The sequence below is a fragment of the Gymnoscopelus braueri genome, assembly GCF_963280865.1.
Source record: "Gymnoscopelus braueri genome assembly, chromosome: 2".
NCBI lineage: Eukaryota > Metazoa > Chordata > Actinopteri > Myctophiformes > Myctophidae > Gymnoscopelus > Gymnoscopelus braueri.
This window is the reverse complement of record NC_137604.1, coordinates 31,409,443-31,426,768: the sequence shown is the minus strand read 5'-3', so window position 1 is coordinate 31,426,768 and position 17,326 is coordinate 31,409,443. Positions and strand designations below refer to the sequence as shown.

Below are 17,326 nucleotides of genomic sequence, written 5' to 3'. Positions count from 1 at the left end.
GTCTACTGGATTATGTTATGTATGATTATTATCATCATTGCTGTGATTTTGGGGAAGTTTTGATTAGCCTGCAAACTTTTTTTAACCCACTGCCAATCAAGAGGAATTTGAATACAAGTATAGCCAATAAATGTCCCAATGATTTTTTTTAAGGGATTTGTTCAGTTGTATTTATAGCCTATCTGTGAATTATCCAAATAGCCTATGATAATACTTAATCATCATTTACTAATTTACTAATTATGTATTTTCATGGGCCCTATTTCGTTTTATTTAATTTGTTAATTTTTTCCACCTTATTTTGGTTAGGCCTATGCTCTAATTTAGACAATATGTTGCTGAATGCAAGCACAGGCCTCTAGAAAATGTGTTTCATCAATTGATTGTTTTGGCTGCCATTCTAATGGATTTGTTTCTCTCTCTCTCCCCTTCTCTCTTTCTCTCTCACTCTCTTTCTAGAAATGAATAGGGCTACTAAATCTCACATGACCTCATCCATGTACTTCCCAGGCATGGGTATGGCCCCCTTTTTTAAGGTAACACACACACACACACACACATACACACACACGCGCGTGCGCCCACACGCACATGCACACGCACACTTACACACGCACACACATACACATACACACACATACAGAGAGAGAGAGTATAAAATCCACAGTATTAATGTGACACTTAAGACCTATTCAAACATTTTAAAAAGTAGCCTATCTACAAGCTCACAACACATCGCACCGTGACACGTTGAGCTTGACTTGTAGATATGGTATTTTTGAACATTTTTGAAAACCTTTGCCTATAATTAATGACACGCCGAAAATAGGGATGCCATGAGTGAAAGTTATTAAATGAACACATGTGCACCTTTCCATGCTGACAGCAGCACACTCATCATACACCTTTTCCCACCTGCAGGTGACGGTCTTTGAGCAGGAGCACTTCCAGGGCAGGTGCCAGGAGTTCACCGCTGAGTGCTGCAACATCCACGACTGTGGTTTTGACTACATCCGCTCTATCCGCGTGGAGAGTGGAGCGTGAGTCACACACCCTGTACGCATGTCTTTGTGAACGACTGATTGTGTGTGTGTGTGTGTGTGTGTGTGTGTGTGTGTGTGTGTGTGTGTGCACACGTGCTTGCGTGCGTGCGTACGTCTGAAAGTGAGCTCAGTGTGAGAAAGAGAGACAGAGTGTGATAGAGGTAGAAAATTAGATTGATGCTGTGGTGTATGATTTGTCATGTCCCTATATAATGGAACCGGAAATATAGCATGTCACCTTTCTTTCTGACGTCAGTCAGTCCTCTGTACTGGCAAGAACATGACTGAAAGCTTTGTTCCAAAATAGTAACTGTACAGATAAAACGCTACTAGCAGGGTACCCAGCGTTGCGTGGGGGAAATAGGACAAAGTACTTAGAGGCCAGTCTTGGAGGTCATCTATGATGTCAGCTCCTCAGAGAACTACATATCTATATATAAGTTTCTCACACCTTGAGAATGCAACAACATAAGGAACTAGAAAATGTGCTCCTCGGAGCACAAGTCTCCGCCAGCAGACCCGTGCTATTTTAATCAAATGAAATCACTCACGGACGGGTGATTTGTACTGGAAGGTACTGTTCCAATCAAGACTGATTGATCCTGTCTTTTTGAAGTGACACACCTATTTATAGGATTTTATTTCGTCATGCGTCCCTCTAGCCAATCAAAGGCATTGGTGTCAACATATTGACACGTGTCACGTGGAGCTTGACCAATGTTAGCTTGGCTAGGAGGGAGGTGAACACACAGCGGGACGAAGCGAAAACATACTCTCTGCCTCCGGCGGAGACAATAAGCACTTCAGGTTATTTCCTGCGAAATATCTGCCCAGGTTAATATCAAAGCACTCAGAAACTTCAATATTTGAATTTCACATGACTATACTGGCAGGCCATAAACAATACATTTTAGGAAGGATGCCACGGGCCATTTAAAATCTGTCCTCGTGCCATGATTGGCCCCCGGGCTGTACTTTGTCTGATGTAGTTGTGAGTAAACATTATGAGACAATGAGACTTGTATGTCAACAGTAATTTTTCATTAAATCCTAGTTGTGTACCTGCCAGATAACTTTTGGTGGTGCTGTTACACTTTCCGAAGGGTGCTATCTACTTAAATGCACGAAAGTGTGTGTTCACACCTGACAAGTAGAAACACTTTGTTTCCACAAGAACAACCTGGTATGGAATTTACCACCATGTCCAGAGGTGAAAATGATTCACGTCAGTAGTAGTTTTTCAAAAAGTTTAACTTTTCTCAACTTTTGGAAGCCTATCGCCTGAGACCTTTCTTTATTTTTTTTTACTAACTCACAATTCATAGTATGTATTTAATTAAAGTTGGTCCGCACTAATGCTCATTATGAAATGGCACCATTTCTGTCTAATCACTCTGTGTCTCAGAGGAGGGCTGTGGACAGATCAGAAACCTGCCTACCAATGACATGATACAGACAGTCTCTTCCTGGAAAATTAGCATGCTGAAATAGACTGTTCTATAATTAAGTTTTAAATATTGTTGCCTACCGATGATGTCACTGGTAGGTAGGTTTCTGAGCTGTCCCCAGCCTCATCTGAGAAACAGACCTAATAGACAAAACATTTTACCATCTTTTAATAAGCATTAGTGAGTAGAAAAGTACTCAAAAGTATGAAGATACGTTGAAAATTAGTGACGTGGTCCTCCAATCAATGTCTTGCTTTCATCCCTCTGTCCAGTTGGGTGGGTTATGAGCACCATGACTTCCAGGGACAGCAGTTCATTCTGGAGAGGGGAGAGTACCCCCACTGGGATGCCTACAGCGGTTCCCTGTCCTACCATGTGGAGCGCCTCATGTCCTTCCGCCCCATCTACTGTGCCGTGAGTAGCTTACCTGGGAGTCGATAAGAGGGAGAGGGAGAGAGAGAGAGAGAGAGAGAGAGAGAGAGAGAGAGAGAGAGAGAGAGAGAGAGAGAGAGCATGAGTGCAAGTGAGGGACAGAGAGAAAGAGATACCCATCTCTTGTGATGGTTGTTGTGAGTCAGTGGGAGGAAGAATGCTTAGGAAAAGTATAGGAGAGGGAGAAAAGATGAGTGAGTGAGTGAGTGAGTGAGTGAATGAAGATACCCCTCCTTATTCTTTCACTGAGCATGTCGATTCACGAAAAACATTAACTCTGGCTAATTGAAATAGAAATTTCACTCCTAATCTACAAGCTAACAACACTTTGTGACACGTTGTTAGCTTGTAGATCAGTTCTTTGTGGCACGCAACACCGTCGTACTGTGGGGTATGACTTAGGCTTAACACACTCTCTCTTCCTCTTTATCCATTTCCGACAACCCCCCCCCAGGCTCACCAGAGCAGCCGTATGACCATCTTCGAGAGGGAGAACTTCATGGGCCGTTGCACTGAGCTGTGTGACGACTACCCCTCACTGCAGGCCATGGGCTGGTGCATGCCTGAGGTGGGCTCCATGCACGTGCAGTGTGGAGCGTAAGTTTAATGGTCACACGCTCACTCATACGATCAGAATCATCAGTTTATGTTTCACTTTCTCCAACAAGCTTTTCGGTATAGTAGCTGCATTGTGGGGACAAACATTTTTATTGATACTGAAAAACAGTCAAATCTCCATTTGGTTACATTTGTACATTCTGAGTTAGAAATTGATTAATTAAACATTAAGGACTTTACTGTGTAAATGTCTCCCCTCTGCATATCTGGCCCGCTGATCAAACCAATGTGTTGGAACTTTGATAATTTTGTTACCATGAAATTCAAAACCATTAGGGTCTTTAATCACAGAATTGTGAAAGATTTAACTGCCAGCATGAGATTAGTTTAGATCTAAACCCTCTAGACTTAGTTGGACCTGAGTTGGCTCTGTACTTTGACAAATGTGTAGTTTTTTCTCTCTACACCAAATCTCTTTGCCAAAATGTGCCGATCTACAAGCTCACAACGCGTCACACAAATTCTGAATAATTCTGAACATCTTCTTCTGTACATTTTTGAAAAATATAAAATGCCAAATGTCACGATAAGATGCAACTTGTGACTTATTATCGAACTTTCCTCATCACTCCTCTCCCTCCCTCTCTCTCTCTCTCTCTCTCTCTCTCTAGGTTTGTGTGCTATGAGTACCCTGGCTACAGAGGCCAGCAGTACATCATGGAGTGTGAAAGACACAGTGGAGACTATCAGCACTGGAGGAACTGGGGCTCTCACTGTCAGACCCCTAAGATCCAGTCCATCAGACGCATCTATCATTAAGAGACCAGACCAATCGGGGGGAGAAAGAGCCTTGGTCTGGGCTTAAACTTGGATCTGGTTCTCCTGTATGGGTCCTCATGGTCCCTGGGCCAAGAGTCTGAGTTTGGACCTGGGCTGATACTTCCAATCCCACTTTTCAGATGCGCAACCAACAGTCCCAAACAGATTATGTTCCCCATAACATTCATACTACATTCATGCCTCTGTTTTATTCTTTGTTAATTCACTGACAGAGAATTATTTTTTCTTTTCTTTCTGTATTTTCTTTTTTCTTTTTCTTTTTTTTTAAAATATGACTGAAATAAAATTTAGAGTCTGTGCATGAGAAATAATTTCTATCATTTCTGTGTGAATGTGAGCACGCATGATTGGTTGTTTCAAGTAGACTCAAGCACCTAATGGTGAAAAATTGGAAGTTAGTCCACCACAAGCAGGAAGGAGAGAGAAAGGGAGAAAATAGATATCAATACTACAGAGACATTTAAACATGCAATTCATGTTAAATAACTATCCTGTAACACCAGTAGTCATGTATGCTCTCCCCAAGGTGCACAAGTCCTTGGAAAAAACAACCTGGTCACCCTATAGCAGCCCCTAAGCCGGATAATTTGTTATCGACCTATCTAGACAGCTGCTTACACCCTCATCTTATTTGAAAGACACAGGGGACTTAATTAAGAACTTAACTGACACTAATGTCCAATCACCAACATCTGAAGTGTATATCTTGTCCCATGTTGTCACTATGGATGTTGTCTCATTGTACACCACCAATTATCCCAAGTAGCGTTAAAGACCTAACGCTGTTATTTTTCTGGTATCCATGGCTGATCCTGTTTTGACTTGAAACACTTTTGTGTTTGGTGAGCTGTTCTATTTGCTACTCAGGTGGTGTCAGTGGCTTCAGGTTTTGGCCCTGATTTTGCCAAACTGTGTATAAGCTACTTGGAACATAATTTGACTCTTCAAAATAAACCTTTATCTGACCATAGTCGTATGTATAAGAAATATATTGATACCCCCTACTATCATATTTAATATTGAGTATAGCAGGCTACTCATGGGGTTTCTTTTCTTCACAGTAGAATCCTGAGTGTTAAAGCAATATTGGAACTTTGGTTGAACCTTGTTGTGTAGCTACCTAGCCTAGTCCAAATATGGTTGATAATTTCCGCTGTTGCTTCTTTGATCGAGGACCCGGATTCCATTCAAAAATGTACAAAAGTCCCACTTTTAGCACATAACAAAAAAATGTCATCGTCACTCCTGTTACCTACACATTTTTCAACAATATTCGGATTTATGTCTGCACTTACATCCTGTCCAGCTGTACAAAGTTCAACATTGCTTTAACTCTTGGAGCACAACAATGAACATTCAACTGGGTGACACTTCGTGTCTTCAAGACAAGCAGAAATGGACCGGAGGTAGGGTTAGAGGTTGGCAGTAGTCGTTTGGAATATATACTATGCTGCTAATATTATAGTATTACAGGATTTCAGAAACAGCAGGGCTGAGGTCTGGTGGGGGACTAAATCCAGTGGGGACTATATTCCAGCCTAGCTGGAATATAAACTTTTAATATATGATTAATTATCTAATTTCAGAACTCTTGGATTGAATAAAATATTTTTATTGAGCATAGAATTTGAGCATCATTTGAAGCATATAGTTTGGCATCAGGGCTCTGTCACTATTCATTCCTTGTAAGCATGACAAATGTATTATTAAGTGATACAGGAATTAATGAAGACCCCAAAGGGGAATATAGAAATGGAGCCCATAGGTGGATGCTGGGGCGGCGGTGGGATTGCAAAACGTATAGGGCAGCAGCAGACAGCGAGGCAATGGACTGCAGAGGCAGCAGCAGCAGGGCAGCACAGCGAGCCTCGAGGAGGAGGTGCAAGGAATGATCAGGTAGGCAGGGAACTTTACTGTAAATAGCCTGCCCTGATCAGGTGAAGAGTGCATGTGACTGGTCACCTGTCCAGGGTTTGGCGAGCTGCTTTGAGTTGTCTGCCTGAACTACCACTGCAGACTTCGCATCATATAAATTATATTATAATATAATATAAATATAACATAAATGATACTATATCATTAACTCTTTCACTGCCAATCTTCAGATAATGATATCTTGGGTTCTGAACACTTTAAAAAAAAAAAAAAACTCGGGATTTCTCGTTCTGGCACTGAGGGTATAACCATAAAACTCGGGATAACTCGGGGCTTGGCACTGAGAGAGTATAGAATTTATCTGAAGCTATCAACTAATCTAGTGGTTCTCAAACCACTTTCAAGGACCCCCATAACAATAAGAGTGTATAATGGACCCTTACGGTACTTTTGGTTCCATTTATACTCTCAGAGTTACAGACCTGTAAGGGTCCATTTGAAACCCCCTCAAGGAACGCTGAGGGTCCCTGGACCCACTTTGAGAACCATTGAACTAATCTGTTGAATTCTCTAAGATGAGCAACTGTGAACTCACATGGTAACACAAATGCCTGACAAATCAGACCATATAAGATGAAGGCTTAGATTATGGCACTATTTTATGAAACTATAAGTCAAGTCTCTTGTCTCTTTTTTTTCATCTCTGCTGGAAAGTTGTCCTTCAGAAGATCTGTGAACCACTGTAGCTGAATGTGTCATATAGCACTGAATAACATGTTTTTGTCCATTTAATTTTCAAGTTATATTCATAGCTGTTGCAGACAAATGGTGTTGTAATAACAAAATGAGTTAAGTAGCCTACAGTCCTGGTCATCATTCCCACATGAAATTTGGTCGGTTGGTTGGTTGGTTGGTTGGTTGGTGTTGTCGTTGGTGTTGTTGTTGTTGTTGTTGTTGTTGTTGTTGTTGTTCTGAGTTGTGTCTCAGTTTTCTCAATCTGGATTTGTCTTGAGAGACTAATCCATACAGCCAAGAAATGCATGTATACTTCACACTATACAAAATGGACCCTGAGGCTACAATATTTTTAAGACACATTTATTCATCACTCAAAATATGCTTTGCTCCTATATTATTTTTTTAAACATACAAAGTAGATTTTTCTGGACATGAAAAATATGAAGCTGCTTGCTTTCTGTTCACTTGTCATTTGAAGTGTGCTATGTGCCTTGTGAGCCATTAGATGGCAGCAATAATGTATTTATGCAAATGATTTGTTCCCCAACCTCCACACCCTCCTCTTGATATTTTGTCTTGCCTGATCTCAACTTTAAAGCCCTATGAGTTATAATGTATGCAACAATAACACATACATTATAAGCCTTGCATTATGTTGCGTGTTTGAGAAAAATAAAAATGAAATGGAGAATCTGCTTTGAAGAAGAAAAAGGAGGAGGAACAAGCAGTGATCAGGATTAACCCTGATCACGTGAAATGGTGATTGATGTCAAACTGTGATAATCAATGATGGCAATTATTTGGTTGTAACTCTTTGTAGCCCCTCTGATCATTACGTCCCATAGCCTATCATAGCCCCTGGGCAGTAATTCATAAACTCATGCCCATTGTTTTATGAAGCACAGCAGTTTCCTGGTATGGGTGAATATCTCAAATGTTATTGATTAAATAATAATCACTGTCAGGGACAGTCTACAATGGTACCCAATGGTACCAGTTCCTCCTGTTTTTGAGTTACACATTGGCTGTGTTTGCCATCATACTTGGATGAGACCTCTACTCATGCAGCTGAATATGGGTTTAAAGGTACTGACAAAATATAATATGAAAACATATAGCTAGTGAAATTTGAAGGTTTTCGAAGACATTCAGTTTTAGTCACAACTTGATTGTGTGATGATCAAATTTGATTCAAATTTCAAGGTTAGTGTTTTCAGAGCTGCCTTTTTTGTTAAGGCAAGTACTGTATTCATTTAAACAGTGTGTTCAGAAAAGAATGACACATCAGCTAAACTGAGACAAATTGTGTACAATTGCATTCACAATATGGTCCAGGTTTAAGTAAAACATCCTCACTGTCCCATTGTAGCTGAACATTATAGGTGAAATTGGAGTATGGAACACATGTTCAAGTTAAGTTAAAGTTTATTTATGAAGCACATACAAATGTATCTCAAGGTGCATTCACAAATGAACACAGAAGTGCACACACACAGCAGACAAACACCACAAACACCAATCAACATAATATTCAGTATTATTAACATGTAAGCTGAAAGAGACATTTTAGTGTAATGTCTGGGCATTTAATAGGAGCACAAATAATAAATGTTTAGTTCACCAGATTTTGATCTTGACGTATTCAGATACAACAGGGTGCCTTTCCAAATGCATAAAATTGAAAGTGACAGAAAAACAAAGTTGTAGTCAACTATTGTAAGAGAAATGGTGTGGTGGTATTTTAATCAACAACAACAATCTAATACATGTATGTGGACAAGTGGTGTAAAGTAACTACATTTACTTAAGTACTGTACTTAAGTACAATTGTTGAGGAATCTTTTACTTTAGTGTAGCATTAAAAAAAAATTGTGGAAAATGTTGTACTTGTACTCCACTACAATTATTTGAAAACTTTAGTTACTAGTTACGTTTTAGATTTAGATTGTTATTACTAAACATACATTAACCACTTCAATTAACCGCTCTCTATATATTTCGGCTATTTTAAAATAGCGTTGCATCGCGATGCGTTGTGAGCTTGCAGATCTGCTATTTTATTGTACTTTCACTTTTGGTACTTTAAGTACCAAAAGTGTACCTTGAGGCCAATACTTTTGTACTTTTACTCAAGTCAATTCTGAATACCATACTTTTTGTGGTATTGATACTTTTACTCAAGTAAGAAAAAATATACTTCTTCCAGTGTCCCACTTTAGCAAAAAGTCAGCCTAGAGAGAGATAAAAGAAATGCACAAAAATGCATCAAAACTTGTTTCGGTTATGTCTAGACTAGAGTAGACAAGTGTCCCAGTTTAATTGAATTCACTTAACACGCTTCAAATAGATTTCCCATGTACTGACAAAAATATGCAAATACATTTTGGACATTCAAATATATTTTCATGCACACACTATACAGTTAAGTTTTCAGATATACAGGCCTACTTTATATGTGCATAAGCTTATCATATACAATATTATGCACAGCATAATACTTGCATATGCATGCATATAATATGCATATAGATAAATATTATTTACACTGTTTATTTAAATAAATAAACAAACAGCGTATATTTGTTTATTTTACGTATTTTTTTCTTTCTTTTATGAAATGAGCAACCCTAATAGTTAGTGGCGAGCGCATCCGGTGAAAGCCGGAATTACACTTAATGTAAACAGGAAATAAAACGAGGGGGGAAATGGTGTTCGGCCACAGACGGGATTAAAACACATATATATTAAAAAATACGCACTAATACATTGCACAAAGACTCCGAAGCGCGAGTTCACACTTGGGGCAACCGGGTAAATACCTTATATACATTTTTTTGTATAGGTACGGAGAAGTACGGGCTTTACTGGTGAAAGCGCAGGACGCACTGGGTGCTAGCCAAGACTATCGTAGTCGTAGATACGAAAGTAAAAGTCAATACTCGATAAAATACATATGATTTATGATAGCCTTGATCCGAGGCTACAGTAGACGGTCAGTTACTGTTTACACATGACATTTTTGTTGCACATAGAAAAAGCTTCACCTGATTTGGGCCCTACCTTTCCCGGAGCCCCCTCCCTTTCCCCCAGCGAGGAGAGAGAGAGGAAGGAAGAGGAGGACAAGTGAACAAGCAGCCGCCCAGAGAGAGGAGCACAACAAACTTTATCTAGGTGGGTGTCTCGCTGTTTTTACCATTCTCTTGTGATTTGTCAGTGTGTAGACCTATAGTTCAGATTTAGGCGTTTATTTGATCATGCTATGTGCACATTGTTATCTTACAACCGTGCTCAAATCGAAGTGCAATAAAAGCCTACAGATCGAGCAGCGAGCCAAACACCTACCTAACTCGTCCCGATCCCGAACAGAGAGCACTCGTAGCATACGTTGTGTTTTTGCCCTAAAACGTCACCAGCCACATTTCCCCTTACTTATAACAGTGATTCTCAAACTTTTCAGGCCGTGACCCCCCAAAATAATTATTATTTGAACTGGACACCCCCCAAAATAATCATATTTGAACTGGAGACCCCACCCACCCTGACAAGCACTTGCTGCTATTTTGAGAAGCCCCGGGGTACTTGGAGATTTTCACCATTTATCTGTGGAACCGAGTCAAACTAAATGTAATCTCCATACATTCCAAGTGCTTGTCAGGGTCAACAAATACGGAATGTATGTGTTGATCCCGGTTCCACAGATAAATATGGTGAAAATAGCAGATAAACAAGCTTGTAGATCGGCTGTATTCACAATGTTTGCCTCGTTCTTATATTATTTGACAATGTGGCCAATGTTGGTCAGTTTTTACATTATCATTTGTTGACACATTTTGTTGCAGTAATGGTCTAATTACATGGGTATTAAAAATGTCTTAAAAGTCCTTAAATGGTCACTTTACTGTCATCTGGGGACCCCCCAAAATCATGTGGAGGGTCACTGTTGGTCACAGGTTGAGAACCACTGACTTGTTAGAGCAGGGCACTTGCCAAACACAGGAACATTCCACATTGGATGTGTAAAATGTTGGTGGCAAAAAAGTACCCTAGGCGCAGCAGCAGCCAGAGTTGGTCGGCGCTTGGAGAGACAGGAGAGGCAGGCCTAAAAACGGTCGCTTACACTCTGGACCTTTTGAAAAAACAAGACGCGACATTCTCCTGACTGGGTAATAATGTGCTGCTTTGTAATTTTTATGGTTTGATACGGCCGTTTTTTCCACAGTTATAATAATTTGGGGGGTAAAATAGAGGCTTTTTACTGAATTTAGTTAACTTAAAAAAAAGTGTTATTGATAGCGTAACGTTAATGGCGAGCTAGGTCGGCTAGCTAGCTAACGCTAGTTTAGCTGGCACTTAGTGTTTTTACACTAGTTAGCGACGTTAACGAGTTTACACAGCTGCGTTGTCCAAAGAGCACACTATTGCTCTTCATTAAGAAAAAAAGAGAAAAGAAAAGCACTGGTGGCGTTAGTAGCTGTTTAAAATGTCATTTGCTGCATCTCTAGTATTCACCAAGCGAGCTTTCTTTAGGGTTTTTTTTTTTAAGTTATTGAACGGCTTGATTTGTGGGTGGAAATCTCGTGCTCGTCGTTGTCTGCTGCTTTTGAGTAGAGAATGTAGTGCTAGTTAGCTGTTATGTGTGTTTATATCAATGCAACAGAATCTAGAACTAGACTCTAGAGATTCAATGGGGGATGACAACCAACTTTGCAGGTGAGAAGAATATACGGAAGTCCCCTCTCTGGCGTGTCATCCACCATAGGAATCAAAGTCCACTCACTCTCGGCTTATTAATTTGTCATGAATTACATCATGCCACTTTGAATTCCACCTGAAACGCCCACTGATTTCTACTGTTCTTTGCAAGCTACAGTGTGTGTGTGTGTGTGTGTATGGAAGCATTTGGCTAAACGCTTTTCAGTATTGTTAAGTTGGAATGAATATTATTGTCTGTATTGGCAACACCCCTTTCATGCTCCACCTGGTCTTTGATGTGGTCTGCCACATCGAAAAATACTTGGTCATGGTGTGTGTGTGTGTGTGTGTGTGTGTGTGTGTGTGTGTGTTTGGGGGGGGGGGGATAGGGGGAGCAGAACCTGTTTGTGTGGGGTGTGGTAGGGTGTTGGGCGTGGTTGTTGTTACATTATTCACGGCCTCTTGTCTAGAGGCTTCCGTCGCTGACACCTTCTCAACTTACAGTACTTCAGTGGCAAGGGATACCTCAAAGGGAAACCACCAAATACTTTTGGAGTAGTAGTTTTCAAAGATTCAAAGAGGTTTTAGTTGTTTGACACTCACTCATACACGTTTGTGAAGTGACTACATGTTCACAACACATGAAATGTTGGTAGTTCCTTGTGTATTACATGGCCACACTGGCTGTCCATCAACGTTACTATATATGTGCTTGTTTTAGCCAGCGGGCCTACTTGCAGTTCTGGACTTCATATTACAATGCCTATTCTCTAATAGACATTCTTTTAAACAAAGAGATTGTAAAGCTGAATCGCTACATGTCGGCTGATCTAAAGTAACTGTGATTAGATATATCAAAGTGGCATAACCAGGCTACAACACATTTTCTTGTCTTGCAGTGTCTGACAATTCCCAAAAGTCACCCTGTCAGGTTTTAGCTATTATTTATTTTAATAGCCAGCATGATTTTTAGAATAGAACAGGGCTGCTATTTGTTTTTTTGCCTGACAAACTGGGCTGTAAAGTAAATTTAATCAGACGGCCAAATTCTATATTTACCAGCATTTGGACGGTTACATATGTAAATTATGTCACATCGTTATAATCAGCTGATCGGAAAGCTAATCTATTACAAAGAGATGTTTGTCATACTTGTCCATTCAGAACCCCTGCAGTCATAGGATATCTGAGGAAACAGAAGCCCTTTTCATAGATGGATCCCACAATATTGATAATCTTACATCATTATGCTGGCTTTGCTTTTTTACACAGAACCAAACAATGTTGGTGTAAACTCTTCACCATGTGTGCTTTGACATGGCATGCTGGTGTTCCTGAATCAGATGTGTTATTTGTAACACACAACAGCGTCTGATTGATTTTCTTTGATTTACATCTTTATTGACTAAATGCATGCATATGCATATTGCATAAACATACACTCCGGTATTAAGGCTGGGACAGGTGGATTTTTGTAGGACAAGTGGAAGAGAGATGTACTTATCTGACTGGAAAAGTTAAAAGTTTTGCAATGAAAAACGAAATGAAAACACCCGGAGGTCAGATTCGATTGAAAGTTGAAACTGCTCAAATGTGGAGAGGGACTGACAAGTGAGTATTGACGTCATAGATGACAGGCCACATGACCTCGGTCATCCACATGGAACTCACACCATTATTAGACTCTTGTTCTCTATTCCTCTCTCACACATGTGCACAGATCTTGAGATGACAGCTGTTGTCGGTGGATATGGAGCTGGGTAAATGACGGCACTCATATCATCCGCCTTATTTACTACTCATTTTCAGTGCTTCCAGATTACATAGGGTGGAAGGAAGCATTTGGATTGCGGAAGCCAACGCATCTTGAGAGACTAGTTCAGGACAGACTCACTCCTATAGTAAGTTCCATGGAAAATACTGTGTCTTTAATGACAGTGGTTCAGGTTGTAAAAATAGATGTGTTGAAGCGCTTGAAATGATTTTAAAATGCGGCAAAAATACATCACTAGTGTGCGTTTGTGTGTGAGAGAGAGAGACAACATGAGATGCATCAGAAATAGGTTGGAGGAGAAAGTGAAGAGAATCAGGGAGCGGTTGGAGGCAGAAAGCTGCATGGACATGGGACATGACACACCTCTGTCCTGCCATATCGGCTGTCCCTTTTACACAAATGTTAATTTGGCTCTGTGACTACCCCCGCTGCCAGGCTTGCCCCCATTCCTGTGTCCGTACCAAGAGGTCGGCAGAATACATTCCCGCCTAGAACAGGCTGTCTAGATTTGGAAGTGATTGTGAATGAGTTTGGAGATGTTGCTGGCTTTTCATGAATTACCTCTTTATTTGACATCATATTGACCCTAGAGTTCCTCAGAAAATTCTGGATTTGCATCGATGTGTTCATTGTGTTGTTCATTTGTATGCACCTAAACGCATCCATTTATTTCATTTTTTCCTTTTGTTTTATTGAACCTGGCTTTATCCAATTGATTGATGGTACTTCTGCATTTCACTATCATACTTTATGCTCATTGTGTTATAATGCTGTAATTTAAGAGACGGAAGGAATAAGGGAAAGAGGCACAATCTGTGCCGAGAGAGTGAGAGTGTTTTGTATGTCTGTGTAACAGTTTTTTGTTATGTTTTGTTTGCGTTTTACATTTTGTATACATCTGAAATGTATCCAAATTATTTGTTTGTCTTTTTCTTGTTTTATATTTTATACTTGTTTGTTATATTCTTATGTCATTGTCATACATATTTAGAAAACCCCAATAGAAACATCTGGATTTGACTTTTCTCCTGCCTGCCAGAATGTATTACTAGTGCTCATCTAAAGCTGACCATGGTTGTAGTTGCTCTGCTCAGCCAGTCACTCTAGCCAGAGGTATCATTTTTGAGCCTCGGTAATGACGGGCTTTCAGAGTGCACCATGGGTGTGTCCCGCTGACACACGGAAGCTGTTTTCTTTTTTTACATTTGCCCTTCCTCTCTCACTCCCGACCCCTCCAAATGGCTTCACCTGTGGTCTGTGTTGCTGTTAGAATTGTCTGTCAGTGTCTTTTTTTCATTCTTATCAAGGCAAGTGTTGAGAACGCCTAATAATAATAAGTGATCATACAGGGCAGGCCAAGTAGAGGAATCCCAGTGCAGAGTAGCAGTCAGTCAGTCCATAGTTGTATGGCTTTGGCTTTTATAACTGACTTGAATAGGAGGCTAGCTGAATTCAGAGTGCTGCTGTTTGACTTACTTTATGATTAACCACTGGTCACTGACTCACTGTACCTTGTTGGCAGATGCCACCACTAGCCTCAACTGTAAGTACCACATTCCTGATAGTTTTTTGTCTGGGTCGTTTGCATGTTTTGTAATAAAATTAAGACATCAGATTTATGTTTTGTGGGACATAAAACCCATTTTCGTTTTGAAAGGCAGATGATAGATGGATAGATGCATACAATGGATGGATGGATAGATAGATTATGGTTTTCCTATTTTTGTGTGCTTTTTTCCTCCACTATTGTGTGATCAGGGTAGGGGCCTGAAACTGAGTGACAGGTGTGTATCTGGTTGCCTGGCAACATCAAGGCAGTAAGGCACTGCAAAGTGCAAACTGCTGTGCTTTGTAGACTGCACAGAAAAGGCAGTGTGCACGTCCTGTGTTTTTCGCCCTGCAAACGGTGTCTGGTTGGATCGACCAATGCCCTGTTTTGTGAAAGACTCATCAGATTTTTTCCCAGCGCAGTTGAACATGTTGACAGAACTAGTCGCTTGGGCTGAAGAAGGGTGAACTGCCATCCAGAGAGTCGTTTGTATAGCCAGTTGTCCAGAACAGTCAATCCGACCGATATGCCCATATTTAGGCAAATATGGAGATCCTGCTGTCCAGAAACGATCCATCAGGGATCTCCATATATGGGCATAAAAGGGAAACAGGCGGACAGACAGAAACGGAGATCTCCATATATAGACATAAAAGGGACACAGACGGGTACGGACTTGCATAGTTCCAGAGTATTATTTTATTAAAATTGATTATTTTTATTAGGCTAACTGTTGGCCTACAGAGGAGGAAGTTAGGATGAGACACTAGGGTAAACCTGTACTTTTTCTGTACTATGGTTCTCTAGTCTCCCATGAATCTGCAATTATAGTTGTTTTCAGCATGTTTCCTTCCTCCCTTAAAATAGTAAATTGTGGCACCGCATCTTAGAAGGCCAGTCTTGCAAAAGTCCCTGACTGTGTGTGTGTGTGTGTGTGTGTGTGTTACATTCTGTGCCTAGACTGTGGGCCCTATATAGGTCGCATAAAAGTGCTTCATGGGCCGAAGTCTAACGATGGCAAAGGCGGTAGTGTTTGGACACAACCTGAGCCAACACACGCACACACACACACACACACACACACACACACACACACACACACACACACACACACACACACACACACACACACACACACAGGCCAAATCTCTGTGACCATTCAAATGTGACTGAGTCAGCAGAGCACTAGCCAAGCCACAATAGCAATTTACCATAGCTTAGCCTCAGCTGTGTGTGTCTGTGTAGTAGATTTAACAGAATGTATGTTGTCTCCCTGCCTGCCACGAGTACCAGTGATTGAAAAGGCTGTGTAGTAATGGCTTCGATATGATAATGGTGCATTCCAATCTTAGTATACACAGCTGCATGCTTTTGTTGTTGTTGTTTTCATTCTTGATGAAAGATTTGCTGGACCATTGGGCAATATTTCTTTGTGCCTGCCTTCCCTTGTGGCATATTTATGTGTGCATGTGGTTTATGTGTTGGCTAATGGTAGTAAGTGACTAAACCGTGTAAATGCCAGGGCTTTCCCATTAGCAGACCCACATGAGTTACTAATGGCCTTACAATAGGCTATCGATGGGGCTTAGAAATGCTAAAGCCATTTGAACTGCACTCATTAGCAACAGCTAGGTAACACGATAATATTAGTGGTGAGACTCATGTTTACTATCAAAGTAAAACAGTTATTTATTGACTGCAATTCAATGTACACCCACCTCATAACTGTACACCCACCCCATAACTTAACATAATGCTACTACAGCAATAGTTATCGTTATCAAACATTATCAAAATATGAAGTCAGGTGTCTTTGAGATTGACAGTGTCGCGGAGTCAACGGCTAAAGTCCTTGATGATAATGTCTGTCTATCAGTCCCCCCCTGGTACAAACAACACCACTGACCGCTTTCTATTTCTGATACACACTGAGGAAGGCTTGATGCTGAAAAAAAAGTACCAGTAGGACTTTGAGTGCTGGCTATTCTTTGTTTTATACATAGTGAGCCGTGAACCTGGCAAATTGTTGAATGGGCTGAGTGTGCTCGTTTGTTTCTACCTCTTTCTTTTTCTCCTAACTGAAGCCAGTGTGGATCGTATTCTGCAGCTAGCGTTACATCCTTATAACCCTATGACAGGAGTGCCCAACCAATCGCCCGCGGGCTGATTGCCAGTGGACCACAAGTTTATTTTGGATAAATTATTTGATATATTTGGACCCATGGTCCCATGAAAGGATATTGACTGCCACACCTACCATTGAGCTCGATGCATAGTATATACTATGGTAGTAGTATGGAAAATAGCAGATGTACCAGCTCACAATGCATTGCAACCACGAGTGTTAAAAAAGTAGATCTGTTTTCAGTGCGCAATG

At 40.6% G+C, this 17,326-nt stretch overlaps 2 protein-coding genes across 4 annotated transcripts in view; both read left to right on the top strand.

Moving 5' to 3' along the window:
* Positions 1-461: 461 nt before the first annotated feature.
* LOC308097061 (beta-crystallin A1-like) lies at positions 462-4,300 on the top strand (the record flags this gene model as incomplete). Its single annotated transcript, XM_080444645.1, has 5 exons — positions 462-536; positions 922-1,040; positions 2,764-2,905; positions 3,378-3,520; positions 4,153-4,300. The coding sequence occupies 5 exons, from the start codon at positions 462-464 to the stop codon at positions 4,298-4,300; spliced, it is 627 nt and encodes a 208-aa protein (XP_080300771.1).
* Positions 4,301-9,946: 5,646 nt separating this feature from the next.
* Positions 9,947-17,326, top strand: part of ctnnd1 (catenin (cadherin-associated protein), delta 1) — a 37,536-nt gene continuing 30,156 nt past the window's right edge. The window contains exon 1 of one of the 3 annotated variants that reach the window (XM_080444285.1): positions 9,947-10,105. The gene's annotated coding sequence lies outside the window, so the exon portion shown is untranslated. Of the gene's footprint in view, positions 10,106-10,988; positions 11,098-17,326 lie in introns of those variants that run through there. The other 2 variants (XM_080444288.1, XM_080444289.1) reach the window with 2 other exon arrangements.